The sequence below is a fragment of the Thalia democratica genome, chromosome 3 (assembly GCF_965202585.1).
Source record: "Thalia democratica chromosome 3, ktThaDemo2.hap1.1, whole genome shotgun sequence".
Lineage (NCBI taxonomy): Eukaryota > Metazoa > Chordata > Thaliacea > Salpida > Salpidae > Thalia > Thalia democratica.
Genome location: NC_139167.1, coordinates 53,587,232 through 53,611,520, shown reverse-complemented (window position 1 = coordinate 53,611,520; position 24,289 = coordinate 53,587,232). Strand labels below are relative to the sequence as shown.

Here is a 24,289-nt window from a genome sequence, read left to right as displayed (position 1 = left end):
GAACCCATTTTAAATTTTCCAAATAAAAAAATAACGAATAAAACTAATCTTAAAAGTTATTAAAAAAGTTTAAGCTAGTTAAAATCCACCGGAAATGCACATATTTTTATCCTTTTAAGGACCTTTATGTCTTAAATTACTGCGTTAATAAAAACAAGTAGTATCTATATGCGGTTTAGTTAACGTTAAGCACTGCTAAACTGGTTGTTTAAAAAAGGTTTGTTTTAAATAACAATTATTTAGGTAAATATATTTAAGTAATGTTTTTATAATTAAATTTTCAAGTTTAACGATCTTAAACAATAGGGTTTACGAAAGGCTAAGTTTGCAAGAACTTATTTTATGGCAACTTGTCATCCAACGATTATTTTTTAGTTAGAATATTTTATTGCTGTCAATTTTATTTTTGTTTTGAAAGCCAGTATCCTCGTCTAGATTAGTTTTGTCATATTTCTAAATAATCTCTAATATTCATACTGTTTGTTGCGTTTATAATATTTAATTAGAACGTCTCCCACAAAACTAACATGTTTAATGATTTTAAATAGCATTTTTGGTTGTAACTTAATGTTTTAAACAACTTTTACATTTTTAATGTTTCACTATAACTGAACAAAATTTTGGTTACATATTTTTAATCAAAACTATTAAACATTTTTATATATTATTAGTTTATAATGTGATAATTTATGTGGATAAAAGACTAAACACCCCTTTAAAAACCATTAAAAAAAAGTCAATTGAATTTTAAGATTTCATGATGTATTCGATTTTTGTACATACAGTTTTTTTTTTAGTTATTTAGATACGTTTCTTTAAAAAGCATATTTTGTTTTAAACTAATAACATTGTTCCTTTCTTAGTTTTATATTTAAGAACATTTTTTTTAGCGATGAATTTTATGAAAAAATAATTCTAGGTTAGAATAAACAGAACTTTATTCAGTGTTCAAAAATGCTTTAACTGGCTTTTTAGTAGTTCAACTTTAAAGCCACGTTTACTTTAAAAAAAAAATCATATGCCCTGACTAGAGTCCATTTTTGAACATTGTAAGTGTTTTTTGTGAATGTTGAATTCCAAAAGACTAGAAAGACTTCTCAAACTTCCACTTGCCTTATGGCAACTTTCACCCAACGATTAGTTTTTACTTATTTTATTGCTGTCAATTTTGTTTTTGTTTTGAAATCCAGTATCCTCGTTTAGATTAGTTTTGTGATATTTTTAAATAATCTCTAATTTTTATACTAAGATAATTGTTTGTTGCGTTTATAATATTTTATTGGAATGTCTTTTACTAAATTTTCATGCTTAAATAATTTTAAGTAGAATTTAATTTAATGTTTTAAACAATTTTTAATTATTTACTTAATAACCATTAAGCATTTTTAGATATTATTAGTTAATAGAATAATCATTTGCTTTGATAAAGGATCAAAACCACTTTAGAAACTATAAAAATAAGTCATTTGAAATTCGAGATTTTCGATGTATTCGATTTCTTTACATACTTTATTTTTTAATTATTTAGATACGTTCTTTTAAAAAGCAGAATTTCTTTTTAACTAATAACATTGTTCTTTCCTTAGTTTTATATCTATGAATACTTTTTATTTTAATGATAAATTTCATGAAAAATAATTTTAAATCAGAAAAAACAGACTTGTATTCAGCTAACAAAAAAACTTTTACTGGCTTTATAGTATTGAAACCTTTAAGCCACGTTTTACCTTTTAATAAAAAGTTATATGCCCTGACTAGAATCCATTTTTGAACATTCTAATTTTTTTGTGAATGTTGAATTCTAAAAGTTAGAAAAGACTTCTCAATCTTCAACTTGCAAATTATCTTTTACTGAAGATATTGTATGCATGCATAGTGTAAGTATACCATTATAAAAATCCAAAAAAATTACAAAATTACAAAATCTCAAAAAAAAGTCATCTAAAAGTTAGTTGCTGTTGATAAAGTTTTTCTATTATTAACAAATTTTAAATAGTGAAATTGCCTTAGATATAAATTTTTGCAACTTTTTACTAAAATTAAAATTGTCAAAACTAAATAAAACTATTACCAGTAGTTTTACTGGTACATAATATTCAAGTTTTTCTTCAAGTGTCTGTACTTTGTAAATAAAATTTATGATGCAAATTAAGTTTGTCACTTTTTAAGCCATTTCTTACAGGCTGTTTAAATTAAGGAAAAGTTATTCCACTTCTAGTTTTATAAAAGTAATAATTGTGTTGATTTGAATAGTGCTGTTTACAGGGTTGCCACTTTACCTGGAAACCTGGAAAAACTTTGAAAAACCTGGAATTCGACAATTTAAGCAAAAATAACCTGGAAAAACCTGGATTTGAGAAATTTTGAATACAACCTGGAAATACCTGGAATTTTGATCAAAAATCCTGGAAAAACCTGGAATTTTTAAAAATTTTAATATTTTCAGTACTAAAATTTAAATTTGACACAAAAAATCGATCATAGAAATAAGATTTTTTTGTCATCACCAAAAATCAAAACAAAATTTTATTAAAAAACACATTTAAAGTAACTTTAGAGCATCTTTTAAATGGTTTTAACTATTTAACACAGTTTCTTTTATAGAAATTAACTTAAAACTAAAATATACCCAAAAATGTTCACTTTTAAAAACCTGGAAGAAATTTGGAAAACCTGGAAAAACTTTAGAAAAAACAAGTGGTAACTCTGTGTTTAATATATTTCTCTTCTACATTTATTTTGAATCCAAAATTATTTATAAATTATTTGAGTTTTTAAATAATTCCATTGAAATTTATGTGAGCAAATATTTTAGTAACTTACTGATTTTGCTGCTTACAGTTTTTGACCCTCTCTTAAACTAACAAATCTAAGTAAGATCTAATTTTAAATCTAAAAACTTTTTAATTGTGTACAATTGTTCATTTTTTAATTAGCAGCAAAACAACATAAGTTAAGTCAAGTATTTGCTCATCAAAACAGTTATGTTTTTGTAACACATTCTGCATGTTTGAGCTGTCTTATCATGTTATACCCTAAATCAATACTATTATTTTTAATGCTGACTGCATAGATAGCACCCTGCTCAATATATATGGGGTGGCCATTTTATCTGTAAACCATTGAATTTGAAAACCTAAGAATTTTTTTACAGTTTTTTGTAGGGACAAAAAATATGCACATAAAAAATTTGAATTTTCATTAACTTTTAGTAACCCTCTATATAAACATTTATGATGCTAATATAACACTTATGATGTAAATAACATGACGGTCAAAAAACCTTAAATCCTAGTAAAACCTGGAATTTTACAAAATTTTGCAAAAAAAACATTGTCAAAGAAGGAATTATTATTAAGATAAATTTCAAACACATAATAATCTGGAATATTAAATAATTCTAGTTGATTAATTTTCATTTAGATACTTATAATATTTATACCATTTATACAATATGGAATTTAAACAGGGTTTCCAAAAATCCTGGAAAAACCTGGAACTTAAGAAATTAAAAAAAAGACCTGTAATTTTGAATCAAAATCACTAAAAAACCTGGAATTATGAACAAAAGTCACTACCAATCTGGAATTATGAACAAAAATCACTAAAAACCTGTAATTTTAATTAACTTATACATTTTAACCAATAAAATTTTGATTTGACACAAAAAGTCTATATTTAAATTTTGGTTTATATATTAAAAAACACAATTCAAGAAGCTTTAAGATACTTATAAAATTTAACATTACCATTTTTACCTTGTACTTGATTTTAAACTAAAAATAGACCCTAAAATATGTAATTTTAAAAGCCTGGAAGAAATTTTGAAAACCTGATGAAAATCCTGGAAAAACCTGGAACTTAAGAAATTAAAAAAAAGACCTGTAATTTTGAATCAAAATCACTAAAAAAACCTGGAATTATGAACAAAAATCACTAAAAACCTGTAATTTAAATTAACTTATACATTTTAACCAATAAAATTTTGATTTGACACAAAAAATCTATATTTAAATTTTGTTTTATATATTAAAAAACACATTTCAAGAAGCTTTAAGATACTTATAAAATTTAACATTACCATTTTTACCTTGTACTTGATTTTAAACTAAAAATAGACCCTAAAACATGTAATTTTAAAAGCCTGGAAGAAATTTTGAAAACCCGATGAAAAATTGCCAAAACATTTGGCAACCTTGTATAAAACACAATTAAAGAAGCATTGCAGCATCTTTTTGTCACTGTTATACTATCAGGGTTGCCAAAAATACTTGTGAAAACCTGGAATTTTGATCAAAAATCACTAAAATACCTGGAAAACCATGGAATTTTTACAATTTCAACATGTTAAGTAGTAAAATTTCAATTAGACACAAAAAATATGTCCTGTAGATAATTTTTTAAGTCATCATCAAAAGTATTTTTGTTAAAAAACACATTTAAAGTAGCTTTACAGTATCTTTTCAATGTTTTTATTCCATTTAATACAATTTCTTACCTTAAATTTAACTTTAAACTAAAAGTAGACCCAAAAACGTTTACTTTTAAAAACATGAAGGAAATTTGTCAAAAACATGTGGCAACCCTGTACTATATATAATATTTTTACCTTGAGTTAAGTTTTATTGTTAAAACAAACTTCTACTTTCAAAAACCTAGAAAAAAATTAGAAAACCTGGAAAAAAAATAAAAAAACTTGAAATAAGTATTTTATAAAAAATGTGACTTTTATGCTTTCAGCTGGAAATTACTTAACATGTGGCAATTATTACACTAAACACTTGATTTTGCAAAATTTTAACTGATTTGAAAACCAACATGAGGCTATTTTTGGTACTGAAACAACCCAAATGCAAGCTCAATTGGATCCAAAAAATGCAACTTAAAAATTTTATCTTTATTTCTATCAATTGTTTTTTATGTGGCAATTATCTAAAAAATATATTGTGGAAAAATTAGGACAATTTTAAGAAAGTTTAATAGAGGCACTTTTTTCTTTTAAACAAAACTTGAATTAAACATAATAATAATAAAAAGTAAAGAAGATCAAAAAAATTTAAAACTTTCTTAAAATTGTCTTAACTTCTGCACAAAATGTTTTGTGATACTTTCCACATGTAGAACAATTTTTAGATAAAACTGTTTGCATTTTTGTTCCTATTCAGTTGGGTTGTTTTCAGAAAATAAAAAATAGCCTCTATGTTAGTTTTACCAAATCAGCTAAAATTTTGCACCAAGTGTTTTGTAGTAATTGCCACATGTAAAACAACTTTAAGCTGTAAACATAAATGTTGCATTTTTTATAGCTACTCTGGAAGCTACTTTTGAAATATTTTTTAGCTACTTCTTAACATCTGGCCACAAACAGTTGTTTAAGTTGTTTTACAGTTAATTTAAGCTGTTTGTGAGAGTAATTTATTGATTTCAAAATAGTTGTAAAAAATGACCAGTTAGAATTAGCTATTATAAAACTATGATAAAAATTCCTGTGCAAAAATGATATTGATATCTAAAAACAAGATTACCTATGCTTAACTATAATCAAAATTAAAATTTGTCTTTTTGTATCTTTAACCTAATGTCAATCATATAAAGAATCTGATCTTGAGTTTGTTAACTTTAATGATTTTTATTTGAAATTGATAAAGTGTTTGTTTAGTATTTTACTGAAAGAAATTATGCAACACTTATTGGAATTAATGAAATATTTATAACTCACAAATATGCTTAAATTTTAAACGTGGTTTCTATTTATATGGTCTGGAAAATTATCATGATAACAGAAAAATGCTATATGTCTTACTTTTCTGTTGGAAATATCTAGGCTATTTGAGAATTTTAATTAAATAGAATTTTTTTTTCTTTTTTTAAACCTTGGTAAATGGGATTAAAAAGTGAAATCAAAAAGTCTATTTAAAAAATAAAGCCTAAACATTGGGAAAAGTTGGGTTAAATATTGATTTATAATATTATAAATCTGTCGTGTTTCAACTGAAGGATACTATTTATTTTTAGTTCTTTTAAACTGTACTAATAGCCATAAAAGACATATCAAAACAAAAAATATATATTTTGCTATAATTTAATGTAATTATATAAGCCATATCCAAAACCTCAAATTCTAATACTTTTTTATAAACAATCTCAAACTTAAAAAAAAATTAATATGAAGCATCAGTATGAACATACATACAACCAAACAGTAACTAAAGTAGCCACTTAAATCTGTTAAACATAGTATAAGTAAATTTCATAATCTAAAATGTTAAAAATACCAAAGAGACATTAGGCTAAAAAAGAAAAATAATTATATATGCCTAAGTGAAAAATTGACAGTTTTGAAATATAAATGTGTCCATGTTTAATGTTCATCTTTAGCTATAAAAGCATCACAACTTTCTTGCAGTGTAGATTGTATGTTTGGTGTAATAAGCTTAATAAATAGAGATGTACTATAAAATTTACAAGTTATTAACATTTTAAAAGTATGACAGTTTGCCCAAGTAATAGTTAATATAGCTGACAAAAATATCTTCATATACAGTATATAAAATATTGAAAATTATTTTTTTCTAAATTTCTTGTTGACTAGTTCATTATATGTATGTATGTAAATGTGCTTATCTATTGCTTAATGTTTGTAATAACATAAGTAATTGAAATATTTTTTCACTTGATTTTAAAATACCTTTGCTTCTGTAAATGTTGTATTGATATTTTTTCTAGCTCATTGACAAAGTTTTTGACTCAATGTTGTTATTGAATTTTTAATTGTAAATTTTCAGTATTATCTTTGTATAGAATAGTCTCAATAGATTTAAATAAACATTCTTAAACATAGTTTAATGTTAAAGTAGAAAATATCCCTAAAAATTCATGTACTTTTTTATTGTTAAACATACTAAGTTGTTTTCAATAAAAAATAAAAATAAGTTTATAATTTTTCTTAAATAAAGTTATTAGTGATATTTAAAAAAATCTTTTGTTTAGTATATATTATTATATTAACTTGTATTTGTACAACTATTACTTGATGTTTTGAAAAAAAAAAATCATGCGAATTGAAATTTTTTCATATGTTTATTCATGCATTGTATTTTAATTTTTTAAACAATCTTATTATTACAATAAAAAATTGATAATAAAAAACAACAAAAAATATATTATTTTTGATCAACAAGATTTCAATAAATTGGTACAACTTAACATTGAAAATAAGTAACCTAAACCAACCAGTAACATGTAATTTGATTTGACTAAGCTTGTTTGTTTCTTTTAGAAAATTATGAACCAGCAAAACTCTACCTACCCAATGGCATCGCTGTACGTCGGTGATCTTCATGCCGATGTTACTGAGGCTATGCTCTATGAGAAATTCTCTCAAGCTGGCCCAGTCTTGTCCATCAGGGTTTGCAGGGACGTGATTACCAGGAGGTCACTGAGCTACGCTTATGTGAACTTTCAGCAACCTGCTGATGGTATGTTTACTGTTTATTTGCTTTGTTTATTTTTTTTATTTAATGCAATTTTACATTTGCATTGTAAATTAATAACTTATTTGAAAAAATTATCCAACAAAAAATAAAGAGCTAGTATGTGAATGATGACTTTCAATGGATACTTCAGAATTTTTCTGTTTGAAAAATCTGATGACAAATAACTTATCTGACACAACTAGAAAACAATTGTATTGTAAATTTAAACAAAAATGAATAAGTAATAACAACATTCCTTTGTAAATTTCAGCTGAGCGCGCGCTTGACACCATGAACTACGACCCAATCAAGGGACGTCCCATCAGGATCATGTGGAGCCAGCGCGACCCATCCTTGAGAAAGTCTGGTCTTGGCAACATCTTCATCAAGAACTTGGACAAGTCAATTGACCACAAGAACTTGTACGATACTTTCTCTGCTTTTGGTAACATCTTGTCTTGCAAGGTTTGTTTATTAAAAGTAGTTTATATATAGTGTTGCATTTACATTTGAAAATTACTATAAAAGTATGGCTAATTTTATCACTGTTTTCCTGTAATTATTTTTAAGTGTAATTTGTTAGTCATAATTTGTTACACAAGTTTTTTAAAGTTGATAAAAAAAAATGCAGGTTGTTTACCAACAAGGATCTGGTGCCGGTGATGCTCAGTCTTGTGGCTACGGTTTTGTTCATTTTGAAACTGAGGATGCTGCCAAGAGGGCCATTGAGAAGGTCAATGGTATGATGCTCAATGAGAAGAAGGTTAGTTATTTATCAGTTAGAATATCAGCTATATAGCTTATGGTATAGAGCATTTATATTAGGGACCTAGTTTTTATAAAGTAATCAAGTCTAAACTTAAAGTACCCATTTGAAGCCATAAACAACCAAATCAAGTTTTTAAGAGCATTTGTTATTTATTGACTTTAAATATTTATTATTTTGAGCAGAAAATAGAAATATTCAAAAAGTTATTGAGTTGAAGTTTATGGCCTGAAATTTATACTTGAATTATAAGAAATTAAACCATGTTCATGAAATAGAATTAACACACAATTTACTACGAAAAAGTTGAATATCTCAATTTAAAATACTAGATCTATTATTTAAATTTGTAGTTGCATAAAAAAACAGTGCTATCAAGTCTAGCAAAAACCCTTGTATGAGTACGGGAACTTGACTACATGTTCAATTATTTATGCCAAAAAAGAGAAAAACAAACTAACTTTTTTACACATTCATTTATTTTATCTTGCAATTTTGTTTGCGTTTTGTAGAATGTGAACATTGAAAAAAAAAAAGAAAAAGCATTTTAGTACCATGCTATAAAGTAACAGTCAATAAAAGAATTTGCTCAAACAATAAGAATAAACTATTAAGAGTGTTATAGGAAGCAATTTTTTTATGAGCAATTAAAGTTCTAAGCAAAGTTTATTTAAGTAAGTAAGCTGCCATATTGTAGTAATTATAATAAAGTATAAAAAAGTACAGCCCACCTAAAAAGGAAATAGTTGAGTGAGTATTTACTAATTATATGAAATATAATAAGTGATCAATTTAAGAAAGTTTTATAAACATGCTAAAACTTACTTCAATTTGTATGATGAATTTCTTCTAAAAATTTTTGACAACCACAAAATAATTAACTCACTTGACATAAGGGTTGTTGTTATGATTATTAAAGTAATAACATTTTAAATTCAAATTACATAATTTCACTTCCATTCATTTTTTCAATGAAAGAAAATTAAAGCCAACTAATAAAATGTTTTTAAATTTATTTGCAAAACAATCGAGAATTTATGTTTTATAAATTTTAAAAAATATAATTAAAAAGTAAAAACTTGAAAGTTTAATTCAAACCTGTTTTGTATTCTATTGTAGATTTTTCCAATATATTAAATAATCATTCTATTAATTAAGGGAATCTTATGTTATATACAACAATGTGAACGAGAAAATAATTGTACAAATAATATTAACAAATAATATTATAACAACTTGATCAAAATAAATAAAAACAAGCAGAACATGTATATTATTTTTATGGAAAACTAAGCTATATGTCTGTATGTAAATTCAATTTTCATTGGGCAAAACGCTTCAACTGAATTAATTTGATATTTGCAGGTATTTGTTGGTTACTTCCGCTCTCGTGCCGAACGTCAGAAGCTGGCCGGTGAAAAAGCAAAGAATTTCACCAACATCTTCATCAAGAACTTCAGTGATGCTCTTGATGAGGCCAAGTTGAAGGAAATGTTCTCCGTTAGTTGTTACTACAATGTAATAGAAACACATCTGAATGAAAAAAGTTAAAATAAGTCTTGTTCTAAACTACTTAGTGTAAACTATAAATAAACTGGCTCTTGCACGAGTTTTATACCACAAATGGTTGACAAACATTAAAAAAGAGCGAAATCAAATGTTGATTCATAACTACTGCGTTCAACGTTTTTACTAATCGTTTCTGCAGATTTAAGCTTCAACTACATTATTTCAGTAAACAACCTGTTGATTGCATTCAAGCTAATTGTGGCTTTAATCATGCTCTCGGCTTTCTTTTATATGAGTTATTATTTTTAGAAATTCGGTGAAGTGTTGAACGTAGCCGTAATGAAGAAGGAAGACAACAAGTCCAAGGGATTCGGTTTCGTGTCAATGAAAAACCACGAGGAAGCCCAGAAGGCCGTTGATGCTCTCAACGACACCAAAGTTGGCGGTGAGTAACTTCTCTTGTTTTATTGTGAATGTGTTATTTGATATATTCACTAAACAAGTTATCTTTGTAACCAAACTAAACTGCTTACATACGTATTTGTTTTATTCAAGTAAGCAGTTTAGTTAGGTAACAAAGATAACTTGTTTAGTGAATTTATCAAATATTAACTAGTAATAATTTATGAGCTTCGCATAGGAGTACAAAGTTTGACCAGATGATTATACCCAAGCTTTACCAGATACAGAAACTTGTTGGTGATAAGTCTTAAGTATGATGGTTAAAAGTAATTCGAAAATAAACTAAACAAAAAATAGAGCTCCTAATATAAAAATGACAATTTTTTTTTCTTGTTTTGCAACAGCAAATTTGACAACAGAGCAAACCATCTACGTCGGCCGCGCTCAGAAGAAGAGCGAGAGGCACCAGGAGCTCAGGTCGCAGTTCGAGCACGCCAAGCAGGAGCGGGCCAAGAACTTTGTGGGAGTCAACTTGTATGTGAAGAACCTCGACGATTCCGTCAACGACGAGAAACTCATGGAGGCCTTCAAGGGATTCGGATCCATCACCTCCGCTAAGGTATGATATTTACTTCTAATGATTTATAGCATTAAGTCTGTTAAATTTTTTGGATATAATTAATATTGTTTAGCTTTTTATTTATTACCAGTTGATAAAGTCATGTTATTTTTCTTCGCTTTGAAATAAATTAAACATTAAAAAGAAATATCTTTATTATTTCTTCTAAAACTTCACATTTTTCTTGCAGATCATGCACGACGGCGAGAAGTCCAAGGGATTCGGTTTCGTGTGCTTCAGCTCTCCCGACGAGGCCACCAAGGCGGTGACCGCCATGAACGGTCAGATGCTGGGCAGCAAGCCGCTGTACGTGGCGCTCGCGCAGAGGAGGGAGGAGAGGAAAGCCCACCTCACCGCTCAGTACATGCAGAGGATGAACAACATGTCCACCAGGAGCATCATGGTGAGTAGAAATGTTACAGTATGATGTGATTTTGCACTAACCTGGGCTTTGTGGATCAGAAATATTTTTTGTATGCTTACACTATGAATGTAGAATTTAATGTTTTTGTGTTGTACTTGTTATTAGTCCAGTGGAACTCGAATGGCTTAAGGCTAAGAATTAAAATGAAAGGAACTTCAGTAAAAGTAAAAATATAAATTATCAAGTTAGTTTTTTGCCAACATTTCTAACCAAAAAATTCCACAGCCACCAGCGCAGCAGATCTACAACCCGCAGATCGCCATGATGGGATACCCGTCTCACCCAGGTCAGTTCAACAGGCAGTTCAATGCTCTTCACACGGTCAGCCCAAGGTGGGCTCCCAATGCCAGGCCCCAAGGGTTCCAACACGGTGTTCCACAACAGCAGCAAAACAGTTAGTTCTGATAATAAATTTTCTCAGTTATTTTTTAATACTTTTGTGTTTGACGAGATGATTATACCCAAGCTTTACCAGATACAGAAATATATTGGTGATAAGTCTTAAGTATGATGGTTAAATACAGATTGAATTATTATTTTTTAAATGGAAAAGACAACAAAAAAGTTAACTTAAAATAATGTTATGAACAGTGTTTTGAAATTTTAAAAAATCCTTTGTCAGTTCTTATTAGCTATGGTTTTGAATAAAATTTCAATATTTACATTTGTTCCAGACGCAGCTGTTCGCGGACCATCTCAGCCAATGAGGATGCAGAACAGAGCGCAGCAGCAAATACAAATGCAGCAGTTCAAGTACCAGCAGCAGGGAAGGATGGCACCAAACCAGCAAGTGCCTCCCCAGCAACCACCTCAGCAACCGCAGGTTCCACAACAAGTTGCTCCAGTTAGTTGAAATTTGAATGTACAAATACTAACTAGTGAACAATATTAATATGCACTAAATGATTATACCCAAGCTTTACCAGATACAGAAATATATTGGTGATAAAACTTATGTATGATGGTTCAAAATATCCGTTTGCTTTAAAGTCACATATTTTCACTTTTTAACATAAATTTCTTCAACAGACCCCTGCAGCCGCACCTCAACAGGTTCAACAGCCCCAGCAGCCACAACAAGCTGCCAAGGCATCGAGCGACAAGCTCACCTCACAAACCTTGTCTCAGGCTCCACCACAAGAACAAAAGCAGATGCTCGGTTCGTTTACAAATATTTGATTATTGAATTTTTATACTTATGTGTTTGACCAGGTGATTATACCCAAGCTTTACCAGATACAGAAACTTATTGGTGATAAAACTTGAGTATGATGGTTAAGTAAACTCCAAAAATAAATTAAAGGAAAAAGTTATCAAGTAAAATAGATTTTAGTGTATAACTTCTCTTGCTTAAACATGTTTTTTACACTCAAATAATATTTAACAGGAGAACGTCTCTACCCACTGATCAACGCTCTCCACCCTTCTCTTGCCAGCAAGATCACAGGAATGTTGTTGGAAATTGACAACAGCGAACTGTTGAACATGCTCGACAACGAGAAGGCCCTGAGTGCCAAGGTCGAGGAAGCCGTGTCCGTGTTGAACGTTCACATGGTTCGTGAATAGTATTTGATCATGATAAATCTTTTGTAGAACCATCTACATGTTAACTAAGTTTTAATACCATCAAATGTCAGCCAAGTGTAAATAAGTATGTTCTGACTAAGTTTTTTTTTTCATAATCAGTTTTAAATGATAAAGTACTATTATGTTCTTTATTTCTATTTGGTGTCACTTGGTTATGTGCCAGCATTTATAAATGTTCTAAATTGATATATGCAAACAGAACATGAGTGTTATTATTACAATTTTGCAGAAGCAGACCCGCAAGCCAGCTGCCCAGCCCGAAGCCGCCCCTCAGCAGCCACAGGAGTAATCACGACGTCACCACGCATTATGACGTAACGGAGGCGATTTAAAGCGTGCCCGATACCTAATCGACTTTAATTTTGCGAGCCTTTTACTGTGGTCTTTCACAACAGAAAACCTCTTAAATGGCAGTATATAGAGTTAATCAGTTGCCTCGACGCTTCAATTTATTGTACGCACTCTCGCTTTATTTAAAAAGTGAAGAAGGTGCTTGATTTAACTTTTAAATTTCAGTCGAAATAGGTTTCAGGTATGCTGCAGACGACACTTAAAAAAATCCACTTTTCACCCCGCCTTTTCTAATTGCGTTCAGAGTTTTATTAATTAAGTTTTATTTTAGTTGTAACTGAGTTATTTTGCGTTTAATTAAGTTGGAGTTTATTGGATTCTATCCCCCTTTACGAAGTCACCGCCCGGAGAATTTAATATATTTTTCGTGTTTTAATCGTCTGTTAATAAATCTCTTCGTTTGGTTCAATAACTTGTGTTATTATTATATAAATAAATGTAATTGCCCTGAATTAAATATACAATAAATAAGATAAAGTAATGTAGGTAAATAAGTTATGCATCATAACTTAGCAAGATTCCATGTGTTTATCCTCAACAACCAAATCACTATTTATAAGTGTGCATTCGCTTACATTCTTCAATTAAAAACTAAAATTGAATATATGTAGCAATATAATTTTCCAACTTAACTTTCATTCAAAATACTGAATCCTAGAGGTTTTGCCGATTGCTCTGTCATGTGGGGCCGAACAGATTCCAAAACCTCCGTAATAAGATTTATAATATTATTATAAATATGGATTTATAGTTGAGTAATGAATATAATACTCTATTAGATTAACTCCGTAACCAAGTAACTTGTTTTATCCATGAAACCTCGAAATCTAAAGATGACAATGATAGAGAACTAAAATAATAATGATACTTGTTCAAACCCAAATATTGACTCATGGTAATAGAAGTATGTGAAAAGTACGATTATCTAATTGTATACTATAGTTTCCATGTATATAAAATTTTAATGTCATCTGGAATTGTATTAAAACCTTGAAGTATTAACAACAATAAATATTTTAAATTAACAATTTACGGTAAGCTAATAAATGATATAATTGAATTTAATCGCGAACTAAAAGAATGGTGATCAATAATTTTGTATTTGACTTACCTGTGTAATGTGCTCCAAAGAGCACCTACTACACGAGATAAATTATACAAAGTACCATTTTGTAAATGTAGACGGTAGAATCAACGACCAAGGATCGTTTTATGGTGTGTTTGCTCATTCCCCATTATGAGTTATCACTAGTTATGTACCGGACCCACAATTTCGGGTCCGGACGGATCCGGACTTTTTTTTCAAATTAGAATCTGGCCGGATCCGGACTTTTTTTCAAATTAGAATTCGGCCGGATCCGGACTTTTTTTCAAATTAGAGTCCGGCCGGATTCGGACTTTTTTTTCAAATTAGAGTCCGGCCGGATCCGGATATCAGACAAAAATGCCAATATTCGACCGGACCCGGATAGTGAGTCCTGTACATCATTAGTATAAACTAGCCTGAGTCAGAATGAGGTTTTTAAAAACTAAAAAAAAAAGAACTCTAATCTAATGATAAGTAGAACAGCTAGCCACAAGGTTTACAAATTTAGGTGTTATTTACAATTAAAAACCTGAAATCAAGTTCTTGAACAAAATACACTAGAAAATTACAAAATATTGAAAACTGGATCAGCTCAAACTCATTCAAAGTCTAAAAGAAAACTAGCCTGAGTTTTTACAAAAAACTAAACTAACTTGAGGCAGTCCAAGATTTTCTAAAATTCCCAAAAATTTTCAAACTAGCAGGGTTGCCACAGTTTAAGTCAATAAAACTAGCTAGACTGAGTATAAACAAGCCTTAGTCAGAATGAGGTTTTTAAAAACTGAAAAATTTACTTTAATCTAATAATCAGATAACAGCTAGCAAAGGTTGACAATTTGGTAGTAAAGTTGTGGACTGATTGTGGTACACTTAACTTATTAGTACTACCCATCATAATTAAATCCTACTTTATTTAATTAATATCTAACAAATACTAAATTCAAACTGAGACTACTTTCTATAATCAGACACGACAGTTATGAGTGATGAATCTTTTATATAAAACACAACAAGTAATACTAGCATACACAAAATTATTAATTACTTTGGTAAATTTGGCAAATCACTTTGTATACTTCGGTTAATCACTTTAAAAACTGAAAACTATTTAAATCTATATCAAAAGACTTAAAACAATATACTAAAAATTTTAGTAAACAAGAAACAGTAAAATTTTTTATAAACTATTAAACTATAAACCTGGCTTAAATATTTAAACAATTAAACACCAGTTAAAATATTCACTTTTAAAACAAAACACTACTTACAATGAGCATTCACAAAAAGTTCAAGATATTTTGTTGCTTCAAGCTGCACACCAAACTAACTAACTGCTTACATAAAAAATGCCTGTCATGTTCTGATGTTTTGTTGCATCAGTATTTAGTTTGAAACATTTCGTCATATGATTCACATTTGCTCGTACATTCAACCGTATTAACTCTAAATATTCTCTGAGCTCAACTTTAAAAAATAAATAATGCAAGTATTCATTCCAAAGTTTTAAATTTTACAACATATGTAAAAAAGTGCATTTCATGAAATGTTCATTTCATAGTTAAATGTAAACAAGTGTAAATTAGTCACGTGTACAAAATGAGCCAATCGGGGTAGGTGTTTAATTTTAAGTGACGAAAATGACTCTTATTAATTTAAACAGGGTTTGTTTTTGAAAAAATAGTTTTCAGTATGCTCTTTTTTACTAACTAGATCCGGGTCCGGCCGGATCTCTGTTAAGATCCGGCCGGGCCCGGATCCGGACTTTATTTTCAAATTAGAATCCGGCCGGATCCGGATATCAGACAAAAATGGCAATATCCGGCCGGACCCGGATAGTGAGTCCGGTACATCACTAGTTATCACCGACTTGGATAATATTCAGATAGCATAGGCTACAAACAAAAAGATTTTACAGTAGGCCGTTAATAAATCTAAAATTTACGGTTTTGTTAATATTACCTATCATATTAAGAGACTAATTTTCGAAATGTATATTTACCAACCCAAAATGTGAAACGAGTAAAGTAACCTTTAAACGAGATATGCAATGCAAAAATGCAGAACCTAGAAAGTATTTGTTTTAAATTATTGGTACCAAGCCTACTACAAACATGTACCAAGCCACTAAAGCAAAATCTTATTAAATTTTTTCAGTTACGACATCCTCAACTATAATGTTATTAGTTTACCTCAGGTTTGCTCATACGCTTCTTACTTTATTATAGATTAAACCTAGACTTATGATTAAATAATAAAAGAGTTTTCAGTTGCTAATAAAACTATATATTTAGAAAAAGCTATACTGACCTATTTCATAATAACAGTTTTATCTATCATTTGTTTTATAATTAAAAAGTCACTAGCAAGCAAAATTCCTGTAAAGGAGAATATAGTGGTAAAACAACAAAAAAAAAATTTTTTAAGATGTGTTTGATTTAATTTTTAGTCAATTTAACTAGGTGTATTGTTTATAAAAAAATGAAAAGAAATATAAAAATAGTCCGAGTACCTAGTATACGAAAATAAACCTTTCGCTTATCGAGTGTCTTGTCGAGGGCAACTTAATTAGATAAATTTCAAAGTTTAATTAAAAATAAATGAAAGTTATACAACTGTGAATAAGTTATGATTTAATCCTAAAATTATAGATACATTTTATTAGGTAAAAACTACATTTGTGAAATTTTAAACTATACTGAGTAAGAAAAGATCAAGTAAAAAAAGTATTCAGTAAGAAAAAATCAAAGTTCAGAATAAATCATCTAGAAACCTTCTTACAAAGTTTAGTAAAATAAAAATACATAAACTTAACTTTGTAAGACATAACATATATATTGTATTAGTGTCGACATCTGGGTTCAATCTCGCAACGATCAAGAAAGAAAGAAATTTTCATTCATTGTCATTAGGACCTCTTTGCCATCAGACCACCCACTTATTTTGCCTGATGTCAAAAATACATTTAGGTCAGACTAAAAGCAGCTGCAATATAAAGTTAGCTGTAAAACATTTCAAATGAGTTTTAATTTAAATAAAAAGGTAAATAATCTTCATTATTTGGATATTTTTTCATAAATCACAGGGCCGGACTTGAGAATCTAGGAATTCAATGTACCTATAGAGTTATAATTTTTTGGCAAACCTAAAATAAATAGTTTAGACTCAAAAGAAAAATTATTGATAAAATGATACAAAAAAAATTAGATGTGAACAAAACTACGTATGAAATGAAGATTTAGCTTTTTACTGTTAATATCAAATGGTGAATGTAGAAAGAACATTTTTGTACAATGCATTTTTTAGCTTGTTTACTGTTATGTAGTTGTAATAGTTTGTTTACTTGTATGCAGTTGAAAGATGTATTAGTTTGTTTACTTGTATATAAATTAATTTGTATTTAACTTAAGCTTGTGTTAACGTATAACTATTTTTTTATTAATGACCTAGAATGTTTTGTACTTTATTGACAGCGTATATAAGTTTTGAACAAAACTTTTTATAATACAATTTTTAATTACAGCTAATTTAGAAAAAAAAATTTGTCTAAAAAATGACTACAATTGTAGATTAAGTAAGATTTGTTCATTAAAGACAGTAACATTAAATTGTTTATACAATATACTATTTGCTGAATTAAAAAAAAATTCTCTCTGTTTAAGCAGAGCACAATAGTTCGTTACACCAATAATAAAAAAGGTGGCTAATATATTAAAAATTTTAATTTAGTGTAAGTTTAAAACGATTAAGTTAAAAATGAACGTTATCTATCAAAAATAGTTTGGTTTTTTTTACAGTAAATTAGAGTGAATGTAATAGACAGGTGGAAAAATATGTAAAGTTAGCAGCTAATAAAACTTCTCTAAACTAAAACTTAGACTGTATGTTATCCAAGTAATGGTATGGTAGGATTTTTATTATCTATAAGTTGTCATAATTTAGTAAATATTAATACTCTTTTATTTTAACTGTCGAAATTTTTCAAGTAATTATTCCACCTTATCATAGCTTTTACTACTAGTTTTTAATAACTTTTTTATGTTAATCATTCTTTTAAAAGATAAATACCAGTGTCTTTCAAAACATTTCTTTTAAACTTTCTAGACAACTTTTTGTATGGTACCTCTGCTACTAACGTTAAAAGTCTTATCTGTGCTTTGCGTAAAGATCTTGTCTTTACGGCATCTGGAATTCAATGCAGTTAAAATACGCGATTTGAACTTCAGTCCTTTTCCTGAAAGACCGAAATTTCCTGAAGTACATAAAGGTCATTGACTTTATGTTTTACTATACTGTCAAAAAGCTGGCAGACTTTACCAGGTGGTTACGAGTTTTTACAAAACTCTTGTTTTATATAATTTGCGGACTGTAGGTTTTTGTTTTTGTTTTATTTGTTGAACGATAACAAATATTAGCTTTCAAAAAGTTTATTAACTGGTGTACAAAAAAATCTTTTGGTTATTGATTAATACAGCTCGGATACGGTTTAATGTCTTGTCCATGACATTTTATACTTAGGCTAAAATAAACTTAAACTTAAAAAATTGTTTTGTTTTTTGTATGAATTGTGTACAAATAATATGTTTTCTATATTTTGAAAACAAGTATTTTGTCTAATAAATTGCTAGAAAAGTAAACTTAACAATTTTAACTTTCTTATACGTTCTAATGTACAATAAGGGTTTAAAACCTTATGTAAGTAACGGGTTATGTTTATCTATACTTTATACTTATAATTTTCTGACACTTCTCTGAATATTAACAAGGTATAGATATAAATGATAATAAAAAGAGTTTGTGCAGTATTTTTCTTTATTGAACTGACATACATTTCTCTATATTAAACAGGTTAACTCACTTCATTGAAGTTCTGTAAAAAATAAACACTACAAGAAAAGAATAGAAGCTAAAGTAAATGAGTATGTGTATTTACTAAAATTAAACATAATTACTATATATTGATAACAAATATCTTATATAGTCCTAATGGTATATATTAAAATATGCGTAAATCAATAAGTTTTAATTGATAAATTTAAGTTTGGTTATAATGAAAAGCATATATAGAAGAAATCCATTTAAACAAAGTCTTTACATTTTAACTAAGCTATATATAAAAAAAAAAGATTAGTAGTAACATGCGTATAAAAATTTATTAACGTATTTTGTTCTTTAAAACTTTTAAGTATAAAGTATCTTAGTATTTTGTTGAAGTTTAGTATTTTTTTAACTCCTTTTGAAAAACTGATCAAAAAGTAGAAAAAAAACTTTTACTAATTTTTGAAAAAAGTTTTAATTTTGTTCTGTAAAGTTTCTCACATTTTTTATGCTGTTTTGACTTGAAGTTATCACTTTAGGAAAGTTTACAGTGAACTATATTTTAATACTTTTAAATAAATCTTAGATCATAAATAATAATTTACAGACGTATAGGATTTCTGTATATAAGCTGCTTATTAAGTAAATGATGATTGAAACAGTAAAGTTAAAAGAATTGACCAGCAAGTAGGTAGGTGTATTAAGATGTAAATTTATTCTTACAACAAAAAAAAGTATTTTCCAAAATCAGAAAAACTATTATATAAAATCATAACGTCTAGTTTTCATATTCTCTAAGATATTTTCAACCAGCATGACCAATCAGCTTTAAGAACTTTAGTCCTAACTGAAAGTACTCTTTTGACACCTTAGGACTAAAATAATAAATAACGTAAAACTGAACTATAGATGTATACTTTTAGATTAATATCTGTAACAAAAACTACCGTTGATTATAGTATGAAGCAGTTAAAGATAAAATGCTAATGAAAAAAAAACATATTGAATTTAAGAAGATAGTTTATCCATTTTTATCAAATTAAATTTTTTATAACAGAAAAAAATCTAAAAGTTAAGATCTATAATAAACAAGATAACTATGCTGATTACAAAAAGTTTAACACTTTTAGTTTAAAGCTATTGAACAAAAGGGAACCGTTCAGTTCCAACCCGCGCACAATTCCAACCCAAATCAAATCCAACCCGATCATTTCCCACCCGATCAAATCCAACCCAATTCAATTCCAACCCGATCAAATCCAACCCGAATCAAATCCCACCCAAATCAAATCCCACCCGATCATTTCCCACCCGATCATTTCCCACCCGAATCAAATCCCACCCGATCAAGTCCAACCCAAATCAAATTCCAACCGATCATTTCCCACCCGCACAATTTCAACCCGAATCAAATCCCACTCGATCAAATCCTACCGAAATCAATTCCCATCCACATAATTCCTACCCGTTCAATTCCCAGTATATTATCAAACCCGATTATATTTATTCTTGTACGAATTAAAAATTTTAATACGTTTGGAACTCACTTTAAATTTTTGTTTTTGTATTTTTAAAAATAATTTGAAATATGAAATTAGTAAGGTAAAAACGATTATTTTATTTAATCTAAAATTGTTACAGTAGCTAATATTATCATACTTTTAGTTTAATGTCATTTTTGTTTGTTGATAACTACGATAATTAAATAATTACGACTTGCGAGCAACAGAAAGTTTTACTGTTATTTGTAAAATGCTATCATTGTTACTAAAGTTTTATCCAGATCAGTTTTAAATAATAAATAAGTTTTAAGTATTGGAACCATTTTCTATCATGATAACTAATTTATGTCCAATTATTTTTTTTTGTACGAGTTGGAACAATTGACATTGACACTTAATTATATTTTAGTTAAAACAAAAAAATAATATAGTACTGTGCAACATATTTTTCTTTAATAAGAACTTTGGAATTTGAAAATTATATTAATGCTTATTTTATTAAACTCTAGACCTAAATTACTTTTGTTCGTTGATTATTAGATTTTTTAAGTAATACGGCCGGCAAGGAAAATTGGCCTATCTTTTGTAAAATGCTTTTCCGGCCACTACAATTCATTCCAAATCAGGTTCAAAGCAAATTAAAGTTTTTTTAGTATCCGAACTATTTTTTATAACAAAGTATTTTACGGTAACTGATTTATGTCCAATTAAATCTACCTTTGTAACGCCTATAGAAACTAATATTGCTCGGCATAATTTTTTTTAAGTGCAATTTTTGGAAAATTTTCTGTTTTTTTAAGCTTAATGTTTCATATTTCTTGTTTAAAACAATACTTCCTAAGTTTAATTTAACCACAATTTTAAGTATTTGATGCCTGCGGCGCGAATAACTTATTATAGAAAAATTGGTTTAAAATAAAAAATATTTGTTATCTAAAAAAGTTCTTATTCGGTTGTTATTCAATTTTTTCTTTAAGTCTTAGCTTTTAAACCAACTAAATTAATTGTGTTCTATATATACCTAAAAATGAGCTTATTTTGATTGTAACTATGAAGTTTTTTTTCTAAAACATATGTTTTATTATTTATGTGAAATTAGATGAGTTAAAAAAAATTTAAACAACTAGTAAAAACTTACAGTTACACAAAGACTGATGTAAATGTTTAAAATAATACAGGGTAAAATACATTTATCTTACTGTATAATTTAAAATCAAAATAATCTAAAATATGTTTAAATGCATATTTATCAATTGTCTTTTATGCTTTTTTTAAACACCTCCTGAAAAATATTATAACTTAATATCTACTGCTATAGGACTTTTAAAAATTGATTTTTAAACATGTATGTTAAAAGCACTTTCAATAAATTTATCTTCATTAAGAATGTAGTATGAGAATTAACCAATGATTTTTAATTATAAATATTATTAACAAATTTCAGAAATAAAAGAATTTAATAACTTGATTTGGGTGGGATTTGATTCGGGTGGGAATTGATCGGGTTGGAATTGATTCGGGTGGGATTTGATCGGGTGGGAATTGATTCGGGTGGGAATTGATCGGGTTGGAATTGATTCGGGTGGGATTAGATTCGGGTGGGATTTGATCGGGTTGGAATCGTTTGGGTGGGAATTGAGCGCGGGTTGGAAATGTTAGTATACCGCACAAAAACTGCTTGAAAAATTGAAATAAACATTTAAAACAATTCAATTAGGTTTGTGTAATTTGTAAAATGTTTCTAGTATTTTTAGTTTATTCATAGATTTTTTACCCTTTTTTAACAACTCTTCTTAAAGTATAATATAGTATAGACTGTCATTATACTTGTTCTAAAAAGGTATTACAAAACTTTTTATATCATAATGATTAGTTTCAAAGTTTTTTGTATTAAACTGCACAATAAAAATAGGAATATATTACTTGAGTTGAGATTAAAACAAGAAAACAGAGATATACTAGTAAAGCTAACAAAATAATTATACGAAACCACACTATAGAATTTAAATGAAAAGTTTAGGTTATCAAAAGTATTAACATACATATCATTAATTATTAGAAATTCATTATATTTGCTGTAAAGAAATAGTGAAACAACAGTGTTTTTAGAAAACTCCTGAAGCTTTCAAAGGTTTTCAAAAATTTGATGATTAAAAGTTTTAAAATGTATGGGCTAAAGATATTTCGTATGAAAATGAGAAGGATAATAAAAACCATTGTGTAAGAAGATAAATGTTTTACTTATTTATTTTTAAAATGAAGTATTTCACACGTATGTGTTTTTCTATTTATTCTAAATTCTTTAATACTAAATTATTACTTTCCAAAAAACTAATAAACAAAACTAATGTTTTTTTACTTAATAGTATGTTTTGTAAACTTTAAAAAGTTAACTTAGTATGTAAAATATCATAGAGGTTGCAATAGTGTATAAAAGAAACATTTTTACTTGACTATTTAAATAAAGTGTTTAGAGACTAATTAAATATATTTGAGATCTTATCATTGAACTTACTAAACGCAATAACTGAGCTAAAACAAAGAACAGAGTCATAAAAACTCTTCAGCTATAACAAAGTTTAAGCAAAGTTTGGTCCGAAAGCAGAAGCTTATGGCCGCGACGTATTTTTATATTAACAATAACTTGCGTAAAACAAATAAAAAAACTAATCTTTCTTGAGAAAATAGCTTGCAATGTGCTCTTACTATGGTTTTTCAGACAATATAGTGTTTAACAATTGATCATTTCCTCACAACTTGGATCTTAAATAAAAAAAAGTATATAGTAGTGTACTTATTTTAATACCCGGCCCGCAATAACTTTCCTTGGTAAATCTGTCACACTGTAGCTTAATCGAACTATAAATATAACTCACTAACTAAAAATGTTGCTGATCTCTGTATTATGCTATACGAAAATATATTTTTAGGCTACTAATTGGACCAACTTTTGCTGGAAAAATATCAAAAAAGAACTTATTTTAAGTCCAAACATTTGAATATCAATGAAAGTGCTTGTTTACGGAAACTTTCAAGCTTTTTAAAACTTATACAAAATAAGTATTTTGACATAATTTATGCTTTTTCCTGGCAATATTTTATTTTCAACACTTCTTTAGTAAGATATCTAGGTTATGTCTGTTATTTTTATTCCATTTTTGCAAGTAGAGTTGGAGTAAACTGAAAGCCGATGTTATACAGGACTATACATTTCAGAGTTGTTTATTTCAGATTTGTTTTAGATAAGAAATCACGACTAAATATTTTAAATTTCAAACTTTTAGAAGATGTATAACCTAAAACATGAAAAATGTTTTAAACATGTATAACGCACTCACAAAGTAAGTGTTATTTAACAGTTAGTGAATAGAACTAGTAATTAAAAGTTACTGAACAGAAAAAAAGTTAATTTTTAACTTAATTAAAAAAAAATTTCAAAAAATAAAATTTTAATCTCTCAAGAAAATTTTCTTTTATTTTCTTTAAAAAAGCCCTAACAAACAAAGTACACTATTTTATAAAACATTTTTTTTAAACTGAACTTTTTTAAATATCATTTTCCATAAAGCTTAATAAAATAAACAAATTTCTACCTAATTATATAGAAAGTAATTATATGCCTTTTTAAAAAGTTAACTTTCTAGGTAGCCTACTATTTAACCAACAATGATATACGCTTTACAAAGAGTAAAAGCAAGTAAGACTTATTGTGTTGAGTTTAACTTTTCTTATTTGAAAACTAGTTTTTAGAT

General features: G+C 27.9%; 1 protein-coding gene across 1 annotated transcript; it reads left to right on the top strand.

Moving 5' to 3' along the window:
* The first annotated feature begins 1,825 nt into the window (after positions 1 to 1,825).
* LOC145831833 (polyadenylate-binding protein 4-like) lies at positions 1,826 to 13,545 on the top strand. The gene is made up of 13 exons (XM_082939175.1): positions 1,826 to 1,947; positions 7,280 to 7,478; positions 7,747 to 7,940; positions 8,107 to 8,238; positions 9,607 to 9,741; positions 10,060 to 10,195; positions 10,572 to 10,771; positions 10,962 to 11,174; positions 11,421 to 11,589; positions 11,870 to 12,039; positions 12,225 to 12,354; positions 12,583 to 12,749; positions 13,012 to 13,545. Exons 2-13 carry the CDS (start codon positions 7,286 to 7,288, stop codon positions 13,069 to 13,071), a joined length of 1,899 nt encoding a protein of 632 aa, XP_082795301.1. The 5' UTR covers positions 1,826 to 1,947; positions 7,280 to 7,285; the 3' UTR covers positions 13,072 to 13,545.
* Positions 13,546 to 24,289: the final 10,744 nt, after the last annotated feature.